The sequence below is a fragment of the Cyrtonyx montezumae genome, unplaced genomic scaffold (assembly GCF_038088225.1).
Source record: "Cyrtonyx montezumae isolate F1298 unplaced genomic scaffold, pur_monq_1.0 scaffold_8, whole genome shotgun sequence".
Taxonomy (NCBI): Eukaryota; Metazoa; Chordata; class Aves; order Galliformes; family Odontophoridae; genus Cyrtonyx; species Cyrtonyx montezumae.
Genome location: NW_027072089.1, coordinates 68,902,185 through 68,915,861, shown reverse-complemented (window position 1 = coordinate 68,915,861; position 13,677 = coordinate 68,902,185). Strand labels below are relative to the sequence as shown.

General features: G+C 34.3%; 1 protein-coding gene across 1 annotated transcript in view; it reads left to right on the top strand.

Annotated features, from left to right (window-relative positions):
• The window catches only part of DNAH5 (dynein axonemal heavy chain 5), a 115,529-nt gene that overhangs the window by 84,049 nt on the left and 17,803 nt on the right, over positions 1-13,677 (top strand). Inside the window, exons 57-66 of the mRNA XM_065753260.1 lie at positions 549-663; positions 913-1,089; positions 1,957-2,160; positions 2,709-2,888; positions 3,714-3,851; positions 4,428-4,563; positions 5,475-5,791; positions 7,013-7,168; positions 7,641-7,823; positions 11,789-12,032. Coding sequence (XP_065609332.1) covers positions 549-663; positions 913-1,089; positions 1,957-2,160; positions 2,709-2,888; positions 3,714-3,851; positions 4,428-4,563; positions 5,475-5,791; positions 7,013-7,168; positions 7,641-7,823; positions 11,789-12,032 — 1,850 coding nt within the window. The remainder of the gene's footprint in view (positions 1-548; positions 664-912; positions 1,090-1,956; positions 2,161-2,708; positions 2,889-3,713; positions 3,852-4,427; positions 4,564-5,474; positions 5,792-7,012; positions 7,169-7,640; positions 7,824-11,788; positions 12,033-13,677) is intronic.

The window sequence follows — 13,677 nt, the reverse complement described above, 5'->3', positions numbered from 1 at the left end:
ATTTTGACAGAAAAAATCACTGTTGAAGGGGCATTTTAATACTCAGTGACAGAAGTGTTATCTCAGTGCTATTTTTCTATTAATTTCTTTTGCTCAATCTTGATTTTGATGTTTTGATTTTATTAAACTTTTGAATATTTTCTTCAAACCAGAAACATAAATTTGAGAACTCTCAGAATTTCTCAAAAATTCTCAAGATTCTAGTGATCACAAAATGGTTTCTGCTGAGTCGGACATATGGGTGCCAGTTTGGAGCACAGTGGGATTAGTGACATAAATGGAACAAAGATCTAGGATTTTAATTCAATAATAAAAGCATTAACTTTGAGTTAGAAGTGTGGAATATTTAATGCTGTATACTTCCTTGATTCTGAAAACAGCAGAAGTATGTGGAAGTTTCTGAACAAATTTTGTTTTTTGTGTTAAAACATCTTTTGATATTTGATCCATCTGATTCATTCTACCAATGGAATAATTTGGAAGGGAGAGTGTAAGTTATAAAGGGAATTTATATACTTCCTGTTTTTATTTTTGCTTTATAACTCTAGAGTTAATACTGGGCTGGAAAAATTGAAAGAAGCCTCTGAGTCAGTGGCTGCTCTAAGCAAAGAGCTGGAAGTAAAAGAAAAGGAACTTGAGATTGCCAACGAAAAAGCTGACATGGTATGTACAGACCTTAAAATGTATTGCACTTAGATGATTTTTTTTACTTTTTTGTGTAAAAGGAAGTTAGGTTATGGGACAAAAAGCAATAATGAAAGCTTAAAGTGACAAAAAAAAAAAAACACCTATTTTTTTAAACATTCTTGTTCTGGAAATTGAAATCAACAGATTAAAAGTGTTACAACAAAAATATAGATTCTTCCAGAGAGGTATTTTTTTTGTTACGTAGTTTGTGAATTTTCATTTTAGGTATTGAAGGAAGTTACTGTAAAAGCACGGGCTGCTGAGGAGGTGAAGGCTGAAGTTCAGAAAGTAAAAGATAAAGCCCAAGCTATTGTAGACAGCATCTCAGTTGACAAAGCTATCGCTGAAGAAAAGTTGGAAGCTGCTAAGCCTGCTTTGGAAGAGGCAGAAGCAGCCTTACAGGTTAGTACTAAAACCTTGGACTGAATATAACATTTTCCCCCCTGAGAAATGTGGTGCTTCAAAAACATTTAAGGTTTTAGATGTACTATGTAATTCCTTGATTCACAGAAGATGTATACACATAGATATATTTATTTTGAGGTCATTTAGGTTTAGATTTGTTTGTCTTTTCTACCCAAATGCCAAACCCAAAATGGCCAATCAGTTTAGCAAATAACTGATTTTAATTTTCAATTGAAACTGTGGTTGATGCATGTTGTACTGTGGTTTGATCATATGAAAATAACTGAGTGTACAAGTTATGGTGTTAGATATACACCCTTGACTGACTTTGTCATATTTAATAAGACGCAGCTTTCATATGTTATTATGATTTATTTAATTTTCTCAAAGGCTTACCTTTACATCAGGATCTTGTTCCAAACAGTGAAGCAGAAGATTCAAAAGGTATATATATGTATGAGGCCTTCTCACTGGTTTCCTTCCTTCACCTTCACTTACCAATTATCATCAAAATGCATTTTACTCTCTAGACTGAGTTTCTTGTGAATAGGTTTGCCTTAAAATGGAAAAAAAAATGTCAAATACTGCTATATTGCTATTATTGTTTGTCAGAAAAGATGGAATCATTTTAAGAATTTAGGTGATGGTGTGAAGTGGCTGAACTGTGGTTTCCTAGTAGATGCTAGGAGGTAGTAATCAAATTATAGTTGAAGGGTCTGTACAGCTTCGTGCTTTAGAGAGATAAAATTATTTTAAATCAAAAAGAAGAAGTTTCTTCTCAAGTAGATGAATGCTGTTGGTGATGTTTTTCTTATTTAATAAATAATAACAGTATTTGGTTCATCTTTTGTTTCAATTTTTTAGACAATAAAGCCTGCAGATATTGCGACGGTTCGAACACTTGGTCGACCTCCTCACCTTATTATGCGTATCATGGACTGTGTGTTACTGCTTTTCCAAAGAAAACTGAACAGTGTAAAAATTGATCAGGAAAAGAGCTGTACCACCCCATCATGGCAAGAATCTTTGAAAATGATGACAGCAGGGAACTTTTTGCAGAACCTTCAGGTTATTTGTGTTTCCTTCAGTTTAGTATTATTTTGATTTAAGAAAATTGGGAAAAGTATTTTCTTTGGTGTTCCTAGAACAGATGTGCAAGAAAAATCAGGCACACAAGAAACTGTCAAAACAATTACTAAAATTGAAACAGATTGTACTAAGGAGATAATTTGAGGGGAAGGTAGTTGGCTGCTCTTTGAAAGGACTATCTCATAGAATTTGTCAATTAATCCTCCCTTTAAGAAGATTTTTATTTATTCAGCATTAAGGGAAGTGAAAATTCAAAGATAATCTCAGCAATATTTTATACTTGACTTCCAGTTGTGTAACATTAACAGATAAGATAAAGAAGATCAGAAATGAAGGCAAACTTTTTCAATTTTATAAGAAGACAGAACAGAGTACAGTGTCTTTGGCAATCTTACAGATATGCATGAGACAGACTTCATATTAGCTGTTTTTAATTAACATTTTTGATTCTGGTAGTGTTTTGTTTGTACTAAAATACATGTATGTATAGTTTACTTACATTACTTGTATATATGTATTTTTTTTAGCAATTTCCTAAGGACACAATTAATGAAGAAGTGGTAGAGCTTTTGAGCCCTTATTTTGAAATGGTGGACTATAACATTGAGACAGCTAAGAGAGTATGTGGGAACATTGCTGGGCTTTGCTCATGGACCAAAGCTATGGCTGTGTTTTTTTCCATCAACAAAGAAGTATTACCCTTAAAGGTAGGTGTTAAGCAGTGTGACGTACACACTTTTGCTCCTTCTCCTCCCTGATTGAGTGCAGCTGAGGATTTCATCTGCTGGAAACATCAGTTGTCTTATTCCAGTTGGTGCATGCCTTCATAGGAATTCCTTATGTTGAAAGTAGTAACTCTGCAGTGAAATATGTGTCAAATGTACTACTACTTGTAGGCTATAAAGATAATTAAATAGATTATGCAGTTTTATGCCTTTGGGCTCCTTCTGAATTGAAGGACTGAAATAGCCATCTAGTTTAATTCATAGTTGCAATTGCTTTATCTATTGCTTTTTTTTTAAAGTTAGAAAAAAATCAAGATCTACTCCTTTTAATATTCAGCAACTCAGATTATAAAGAGACTGTACAGAAACTTTACTCATCAGTGTTATTTAGGGAAAAGCAGGCCTAAATAGTCATTGTAAGGTAGGAATGAAAGTCAGGAAGAACATGGTCAGACATGATTTTGACATTGGATAGCAGTAATAGGAATTACCTAGAGTAAAGAAAGATTTGTTTCTAGTGGTAGTATCTTTCATTAGACTAAGCATAAGCTTTTGGTGGCACTGGTCTTTCTAAATGCCAGTTCAGATCAACTTTTGTGTTGGAAGGGAAAAGGTCTGAAATTTTCCTATTGATTTTTTGAATTTATATTAAAGCAACTAATTAACTAAAGCTCCCTGCATGGAGTAAGTTTATTGTAAAAATGAAATAAAGGGTTTTAATTAATCATGGAATCTCTATTGATTTTGAAATATAGCGCAGTGAAACTCAACATAAATTATAGCTTCTTTTATTTATTTGCTTCACAGGCTAATGTAGCAATTCAGGAGAATCGGCTAACCACTGCTATGTTGGATCTGCAGAAAGCTCAAGAAGAACTGGGTGCAAAGCAAGAAGAATTAGATATTGTAAAGGCAGAATATGAAAAAGCCATGAGAGAAAAGCAGGTGAACATATCCTTGCAGAAAAGAGACTGTTTCAGATGGCTGCCATCCTTGCTTTGTGCAAAACTTAATGTATTCCCTTATAAATCTTCATTATTTTTTGGAGAAAAGCATTGGTAGACAGTGGAAAAGAGTGGTCAGATACTTCCTCTATGGATACATCACTCTCCTGCTTCTCCTCTTTCTCACCTCTTCAAAAAGTGTTTTATTTGTTCGATTTTAATGTCTAGTTCTGTAACATCAAGTATCATTAATATATGATATCGATGTATAATGATTTTTAAATACTGGGGATATTTTCCCATAATTAATAGGTTCCAGGCTTTTAACCTATGCATTTACATATGTGCCAACGTGAAATTTATGAGAATACTAAGAAGTTAAACCATATTTATGGCAGGTGTTCATAGTAGGTTCTGATATTCTTTTTCCCTCTCACATTCTCTCCTAATCCATACACTGATATGATATGTAATTTTTGCACTGTTCTTAAACTGGTTTAATTAGAGGTAGAGATTTTTTCTGGCCTATCAGATAGATATCTGTAAAACATATTTCTTGGTTTATGGTTTTAAATAGACTTTGCTTGAAGATGCTGACCGTTGCCGGCATAAAATGCAAACAGCTTCAAGTCTAATAAGTGGTCTAGCAGGTGAAAAAGAGAGATGGACGAAACAGAGTAAAGAATTTGCCTTGCAAACAAAGAGACTAGTGGGTAAGCATTTGTCCATACCCTTGTTATAGGAAGTAAATTAGTTGGCTGAATTGTAATGTGTAGTGAAACTAAAAACATTTGGAATTTCGTGTTTCCTTCATAGTTCATTTGTCATTGCTAAAATTCAGGCAATTGTTACTAATTTTCCTGTTTAAACACTGCTACGAAAAGTATGCAATGAAGCTGAAGTTTATATTTAAAGAAACCCTACAATACTATATATATGCTGTGCAGAAGATGTTACTTGCATAAGATGTAGTACATACTTCTGACACTGATAGTTTAACTTGACTGATGTCTGTAGTCAACAGTCCATATAGTGATATGTTAGGGAAGTATCAGTAAAGTATGTGTAACAGAATACATTTGAAGGAAATGAAGACCAGTTTTCGGTTATACTGTCTTCTAACTATCAAAATCAGTAATTTTTAGTTATTAATGTTCATGAAACTTCTATTTTGTAGAAGTAATTTTTAATTTTATAAATTAACACTTGGAAATGCAATGCTACTGGAGCTCTTGAAGCCAGTTTAACTGGTTGTTTCTGGTGTGAGGCTGTCCCTGCAATTCCTTGCTATCAAACCCTCACCACATAAAACCAATATAATGTGTTGTATTAACATATTCTTCTCTTGATTCTTAGAGTTGCACTGAAAAGGTAATGTAAATATGTTATCTAATGGAATGCATAATTGCTTTACTGTATAATGATCCTGGGGAAAGAAGCTTACTTGTCATCTTTATGGGCCAAAATACATTCTTCCATTAACCATCAAAAAGCTTAAGAACTTCAGAAGGAAGAGTCATGAATAGAATTTGCAAAATTATATATAAATATATATATATATATCTTTATTTATTTTCCTATTTCTTTTCCTTTCCTTCCTTTTTTTTCTCTTATCCTTTTTCAGGGGATGTGCTGTTGGCTATAGCATTTCTATCTTACTCTGGTCCTTTTAATGAAGAGTTCCGCAATCTGCTATTAAATGATTGGGAAAAGGAAATGAAAGCCCGGAAAATTCCCTTTGATAACAATCTGAACCTCATAGAAATGTTGACTGATGCTCCTACTATTAGTGAATGGAAACTGCAAGGATTGCCAAATGATGACTTATCCATACAGAATGGAATAATTGTCACGAAAGCATCTCGTTATCCTTTATTAATTGATCCACAGGCACAGGGTAAAATTTGGCTTAAGAACAAGGAAGACAAAAATGAACTTCAGGTAATAGGAACGTTTGTGATTTCTTAGCCTTTACAAACTCTCAGCTGACAAATCATGGCAATTTTGTGATTCAAATAATAATTAAAAAAACAGATTTTTATGTGAGAATGGTCATCTTGGGATATATCTTTGTAGTTTTGAGATTTGGCTAAATGTGAAAACATATATCTGATACTTATTAGTACAAGTGGCCCAATTTGTGTAATTAATTCATTTTTATTATAAATTACTGGAAAATAATCTGGATAGATAATATATGATAAAGGCTCAGGCACAATTTCAGAATACTGTAAACATAAGAAACCAAATGATTAGTACAAGTTCAAATAAATGTTTAAAAATGAGAATGCAATTCATGGTGTTGTTATCTTTTTGTAATCAGAAACTACTGATAATTTGTGTTGTCTTAGCATGATGTCTAATCCATGCAAAATATTCTGCAGATGTAATGAATGCACTGTTACCACAGGCAAGATACACCAATTCAAGTAGGAAAGTTCAAGGAAGAAAAGCTTTGTTTGCTGCAATTATAATTCCACCAACAAACATTTTTTGTAAAAATCTATGCCTAAAAAAGACAGGAGTTTGACGGATGATAATGAATTGCATCTGAGAGTATCAATTGGATATTCCTGTCATTATTATTGATACTTGTGTCTATGTGACACTCTTGAAATGATTACCTAGCTAGTTATGTTGAAACAAATTATTAGACTTTAACTTCGGAGTTGTAAACAAACAATGCTGAATATGTTTTGTGCACATGGTGAAAATTAATCACAATTTTACTTAGAATTATTTTTAAAGGAAAGGTTTCTTAGTGGCTTATTCAATACAAAATATTAATTTTTAAGAAAAAAGCCCTGTTCTTGGAATTGGTCTTGCTGCAGTGAGGCTTGAGGAAATTATCCAAGATAAAGCTGTGGCTAATAGAAGTTTCTGTGAATTTCTGGTCTCACTGCACTCGTATATCAAAACCTTTCATGCTGAGTGTTGCTTTACTCTTCCAGTTGAAAGTCAGCAGTTTGCTTTCAATGACCTGAAAGTATAATACTCTGAAACTAATCTTCTCTTGTAGTCACACGCTTTGCCTTGATTGAGCTATAGAACTGTTCTTGTCAGTAAATGATCTGAATAAAATGAAGTAGTCTTTAAATGTAAAACAAGCAAAATGTTTGATATCTGGATAAAACTTGTATTTATCCACAATTGTATTTATAGATCACTTCTTTGAATCACAAGTATTTTAGAAGTCACTTAGAAGACAGCCTTTCTCTTGGAAGACCTCTTTTGATAGAAGATGTTGGAGAAGAGCTTGACCCAGCATTAGATAATATTTTGGAAAGAAATTTCATTAAATTGGGTGCTTCCAATAAGGTAAAAACAAAACAAAAGATCAGACAATTGGAAACAGTGTCTTCCCCATCTTCCACAAAATAACTCCTGTTAAATATATGCTTCTAAAATGTTAAAAGTCATTTACACTTGATTAACACTGACTCAAAGTCGAGTTTAATTTCACATATAATTATGATATTTAAACGACAGTGTTTCTTATCCCTTTGTTTATGGTAACTATTAAGTGAAGAAAGTACCAAGATTCCAATTTGCTTGCTTTTATGTTCTCAGTTTTGGATGTGTTAATCAGAATTGACAGAATATGTGAACGTACCAGTTGAAGTGTTCAATGGATATACTCAACAAATTAATTTCATCACACTTGTAATTTTAAGCTGGATGTTTGTGCTTTTGAACAGAAAAATATAGCATTTGTTTCTACATATAGTACCTGAAAGAGTGTGCACTGGCCCTTGGTGTCTTGAGACTTTTTTTCATACCTTTTCTTAAGGTGAAAGTTGGTGACAAAGAAGTAGATGTGATGAATGGCTTCAGACTTTACATTACCACAAAACTGCCAAATCCAGATTACTCTCCTGAAATTAGTGCTCGAACCTCCATTATCGACTTTACTGTGACCATGAAAGGTCTTGAAAATCAACTCTTGGGTAGAGTCATTCTGACAGAGAAACAGGTAAAAGAAATAGCTATATCTTTCTCATGACTTTGTCTTTACCTGTGGAAGGATTCATTTTCCTTTTAATTTGTTTCTCTTCCTAATTTAGAGAGTAACTTTCTGTCTCTCTCTGTTGTGATATTAATATAACCTATTTTGAATGCTTTAAAAGTTGGCTTGGAAAAAAGATGACAGAAGTTTCCTTTTGTCTTTTTGCTGTGATGGTACCTTACTCACTTTGTTTTTCCTGCCTCACTGGTATATAACATGATGAGCATGATCTGTGCAAAGGAAGATGGCCATGAATAGAAACTGGAGAGGAATGCATTCCTGTACTTCAGAAGCTATTGTTTTATGGTTGGTTATGTTTTGGTCTGTGTGTTTTGGTCTGTGTGTTTTGGTATGTTTATTTTTTATTTGATATAAGACTTTCCTACTTAATGACTTGAGTTACCATGTTAATATGTAGTTACATTTCCTCCTTGGTCAGTCCATAGAGCTTGTAAGAGAAAAAATACTTATTCTGTGAAAACTAGCATTTTGTCAAACAGCTTCATTACTCTATTACCTTCACTTCAACCAGTAACAGATTGTTAACTCACTATGTAATGGCCTTACCACTGTCTGAAACATGCCATGATGTGTATACTTGTAAAGCCAAACTTTACTTCTGAGTCCTGCAACACAATATAATCCTCAGAATGACAGTTGTTTTATCAGAAAATTCCTTCAGTTATCAGAGTATTTTTGATCACTCAGACAAATGCACATCAGAAGACATATGCTTTTTCATCTTTTTCTGCCAATAAAAATAATAGTTGAAAATGGATCAAAGGGCCCGTTCTAGTGTTCAGTTCTACAAGCTGAGATCTCTGAACTGAAAACACTTGTATTTTTGTAGTGTGGTTAAGAGTCACCCTCTTTAATGTTAGAACTGTTTTTGAGTTCTTGACATTTTGTTTTCCCCATCGTATTTTCATAGTGTTTAATTTCACAGCCTGAATGTTGAATAGTTCCATTATATACTGCTATTTGTTCTTCTCCAACACATTAAAGCAAGCACAGCAGAAGGCCAGCACAGTTGAACATAGGAGCTCTTGACTTAGCTCAGAATCAAAACAGAAGTACTGTGAAGGTGAAACCAGGGACATTGCCTGTACATGTAGAAATAGAGTAAGGAAAGCAAAAGTTCAGGAGGACCTTAAAGTAATGAGGAAGGTGAAGAACAAGAAAAGTCTTTGTAAGTACACTGACAGTGGAAGAAAGACTAAAGAAATTGGTGCCATTTCTCCATAGGGCAGGGAACAGGAACCTGGCAGTAGGAGCTATAGAGAAAGCTGAGGAACTCAGTGTCTTTTTTGCCTCAGTTTCCATAGCTAAGATTTGCCAGCAGGTCTCTTAGGTCCCGAAATCTATTAGCAGTCTGTAAGAGTTGAGCAGAATTCACAGAAGATAGCTTTAAGGGTCTCTTAAGTTCATTAGGTGCACACAAGTCTATGGGATCAGATGAGATGTTTCTTAGGGTGCTGTAAAATCGGGCTAATGCTATTGGATTCTGATCTCTATCCTTTTTGAAAGTCTGTGGCAGTCAAGATAAATTCTTAATTACTCCAGCCTGTCCAAAAGAAAAACAGGGAATATCCTGATAACCACGTGCTGGTCAGCCTCAATTCAGTACAAGTGAAAGTTATGGAACAAATCCTCCTAGAAGCTTATTCTAAGCTCATCAGGGACAACAAGCAGAAAAAGAGCCACCAGTTATCAATGGCAGATTGTGCCTAACCCAGCCCAATTGCATTCTCCAGTGAGAAAACTGACACTGTGGATGAGAGGAAGGCAGTGGACATACTGTTCACTGTGGCTTTAGCACAGTGAACATGTCTGAATGATACATAACTTATACTGGTTTATTTACATGATTAGTTGCTTTGATGCATTGGTTGTCATGTAATGTGAGTAAAAGATTTCTTATTTAGCATGTTAGCATATTTCTTATTTAGCATAATATGTTATGACAGATTAATAGTGGATTTATAGGATACCAGAACTATCTGAAGCCTTGTAAATTTTTACGTTCCCATTTCTAGATTTGTAGTGGCGAAAGGCACACCCTTGATGAAACTTCTTGCACTTGTGAATAGTTTTTTGACAGCCATAAAAGCTATTTAGCAGCTTTTGTTAACCTAATATTAAAAAGAACGAGCATTCTTTGGTATAGGTTGTGAAGTCACATCAACATCTGAAGCTACTTTGACACTAGATTTGAAATAGCTTGGAAGAGATTTCTCTGATTTTTCAGCATAATTATTTATTTGAATGCTAACATTTTTCTAATGCTGTACTTTTAAAAATTGTTTCTGCTTCATGAAGCCTAAATATTTCTTCTCTTGTTTGTAATTGCTACCTGCTTTTATTCCTTCAGTTCCATTAGACATCAGATGATTAAAACTGAGTTAATAGCAGGGCTTTTTTTTTGTCTTTTATTTCATCAGCTCTTGTCAGAATCACTTTATTTATTTCCACATCTTTTACACTGTTGGACATTTACATTACTCTATGACAACAATCCCAATAAATCTTTTCTACCTGGTGGTGATATGTTTCATTATACATTTTGCACAGTTTCAAAAAAAAAAGAGCTAAATATGGTAATAAGATGAAGATTTTGTTTTTGTTTAATTTCCTTTTTAAGATTAAAGAACTTTGTTTCAAAGAACAAAATTCTTCAAGTATTTAGGAATGTTAAGCAGAATGTAGGAGTGAGAAAATCGGTAAATTTAGAATGCAGAAAAAAGTATGTAGCATTTCTGTTTAAATGAAGACTATTTGAATGGTGGAGTAAAAAATGTTTGTAAGGCTTGCTAAGTTATCAGATCCATAATGTCTCTGGCACTTTATGAGATTGCATGTCATATCCTGTTTTTGTACCTGTTTGGGAGAAGTAGTAGCCTAAATGCAGTGTGTAGATGGATTTGGTAAAGGTGGAGTGAACAGTCTCTAACTTTAAAAATATCCACCAGACCTTTGTAAACAGTGCAGGAGACATCTTCTATAGACATAGCTAGTATTTCTATTATCTGTCTCATTAATTATTGATAACTGGGCAAACATTCGTATTTATTTCTGGAAGACCCTTACTTTCACTTTTTCATCCTTCTTACCTCATTGTATTGAAGCATGTATTGTTTCAATTGAGTATTTATCTCTGAGGGATTTATATTTAACATTTTTTTAAATTGCATTTTAAGAGACAGAAAAGTAATCTAAAAGACATTGTGTCTCTGAGCAACAGTTTTTCTGAATGTTTTAAGCAGCTGTTCTTTTTCCCTTTATATAAAGCTGTTGACCAATGTATATTCAACTTTTATATATAACTACTGGAAAACAAAGTATGTACACGACACTGCTTGTATTACTACAAGTAACAAGCTAAATAAATATAGCAAAACAATTGAATTTGGGCTCTATGTTCTTTCTTTTCTTAAACAGTGAAGCATTTTATTGAAAGACATCCTGTCTGATGGAGAAGTATTTTAGATGTGCTTCTTGTAAGCTTTGATGCTTGATTAGTTGATAAGAATTAACTTTGTTAAACAGTCCATAATTTCAATATAGTAATCAAAAAACAGGGCATAAATGAAGACAGCATTAGATTAAGTGAAATGAAAGGCTGTTTTGGGGATTATGTTTGCATCTGTCTTCATTAGAAATAGAAGAAGATAATTAATTTCTTGGACTTGCAGATATGTTAGGACATCAGAATCCTCCATGGTATTTTTTGGAATGGTCTCTTAATGCATACACTACAAAAAACATAGCAAGTTTGGAAAGCTGACAGTAGACCTATTGTCAGAAATACCACTGGAATTCTTTCTAGATTTCCACAATTTGAGTAGGACTAGCACTTTGAAAACTAAGTACCTGGTTGTATTTTGCTTTTGATTTCTTTTCTGTTTTCCAATTATTACCATGTATTTCAACAGGAATTGGAGAAAGAAAGAACAGATCTTATGGAAGATGTGACTATAAACAGAAGGAGGATGAAAGAGCTAGAAGATAACCTTCTGTTTCGACTTACAAGCACTAAGGGTTCTCTGGCAGATGATGATAGTTTAATAATTGTACTGAGTAATGCTAAAAAGACAGCTGAGGAGGTAACACAGAAACTGCAAAATTCTGCGGAAACAGAGGTACAGATAAATTCAGCTCGTGAAGAATACAGACCTGGTGAGTGCAAGGTTGCCAACTATATCCTGGACTACATCAAAAAGGGATGGCCAACATGGAGAGGGAGGCAATTGTCCTCCTTTACTCAGCTCTTGTAAAGCCCCATCTGGAGTACTGCATCCAGGCCTGGGGCCCCAGCACAAGAAGGACACAGAGCTCTTGGAACGGGTTCAGAGGAGGGTCACTAAGATGACCAGAGGGGATGGAGCATCTCTGCTATGAAGAAAGGTTGAGGGAACTGGGCTTGTTTAACTTGGAGAACAGAAGGCTCTGGGGAGACCTCATTGTGGCCTTGTAGTACTTGAAGAGATAGCATAAACAGGAGGGGGCACGACTCCTTACATGAATTGATAGTTATAGGACAAGGGAGAATGGTTTTAAAGTAAGACGGGAGATTTATGTTAGATGTTAGGAGGAAGATTTTCACTTAAGGGGGTGGTGATGCACTGGAACAGGTTGCCTGGGGAGGTTGTGGATGCCCCATCCCTGGAGGCATTGAAGACAAAGCTGGATGTATCTCTGTGCACCCTTGTTGAGTGGTTGGCGACCCTGCCCACAGCAGGGGGTTGCAGCTAGATGATCTTTGAGGTCCTTGTCAATCTGGGGTATTCTATGATTCTGTGATTCTATGAAGGTAGTGATAGAAGAGAAATGACTGGAGGATTGGAGGATATGGTTAAAAGAGCAATACCTAGAGTAAGAGAAATGATTGAATGAAATCAGAATGACCATAACAGGTGGGGAGCATTTGTGTTTCCCTGTAAGCAAAATGAATCTAGGAAATGGCATGGTGGACAAAATAATCAATGTTATTCATCGTATCATATATTTATAAAAAGCAGTGATCTATTCTCTCCCTGGACTTCCTGCTGTTCCTAATAGGAAGGTACCTGTCTAACTAGTCTACTGCAGAAGAAATGAGGATGGCTTGATTGTTCTCTCTCAACTGTTAAAATGTTGACACTTTTTATGGAGAGTAGTCTTTAGGGTATTTGGATAACTGTATAGTTGAGTTCCAAACAGCACTGTTTTTGGGAGCAGTTTAAAGATAAATGCTTTGCATCTGTTGTGATGTTATCCTGTCTTGGACCCTTAAGCCATTATAGTCAACACGTTTCATCAGTCTTTTGGCTTTTAAGTGACAGGTGAAAATGTGAAACAAGGTGCTCTCTGGAATGTTGTTATATTTGGATTTTAGGAATTGTGTAAAACAGTACAGTTAATGTAGCAGAAATCATTGTGGTTTTTATAAAATCTTTGTATTTGAGACTGAATGGCTTCTGAAAGTAATTTAAGTCAGTGCTGGGTAAGTTAAATCAATATAATCCATTTGGCTTTTTTATGACTATTGTAAAATTCTGTAAAAGAAATTGGTTTGGATACTCAAACAGTACTTGAAACCATCATATTTTTTATAGTCTGTTTAACTGAATATCCCAACATCTAGGTTTTCTGCAAATATGCTCATAATTTGAAACTGAGCTTCATATAGTATGCATTAATTACAGAAAACATTTTCATTTGTGCATGCATAAATGAAGATTAACTTTTTAAGTATTTTTCTGGCTAGTAAAGAATGAAACAACTCAAAGACCTTCAGATAACATGTATTCTTAAACTCAGTGTTTTTGTTGTAGAGTTTAAA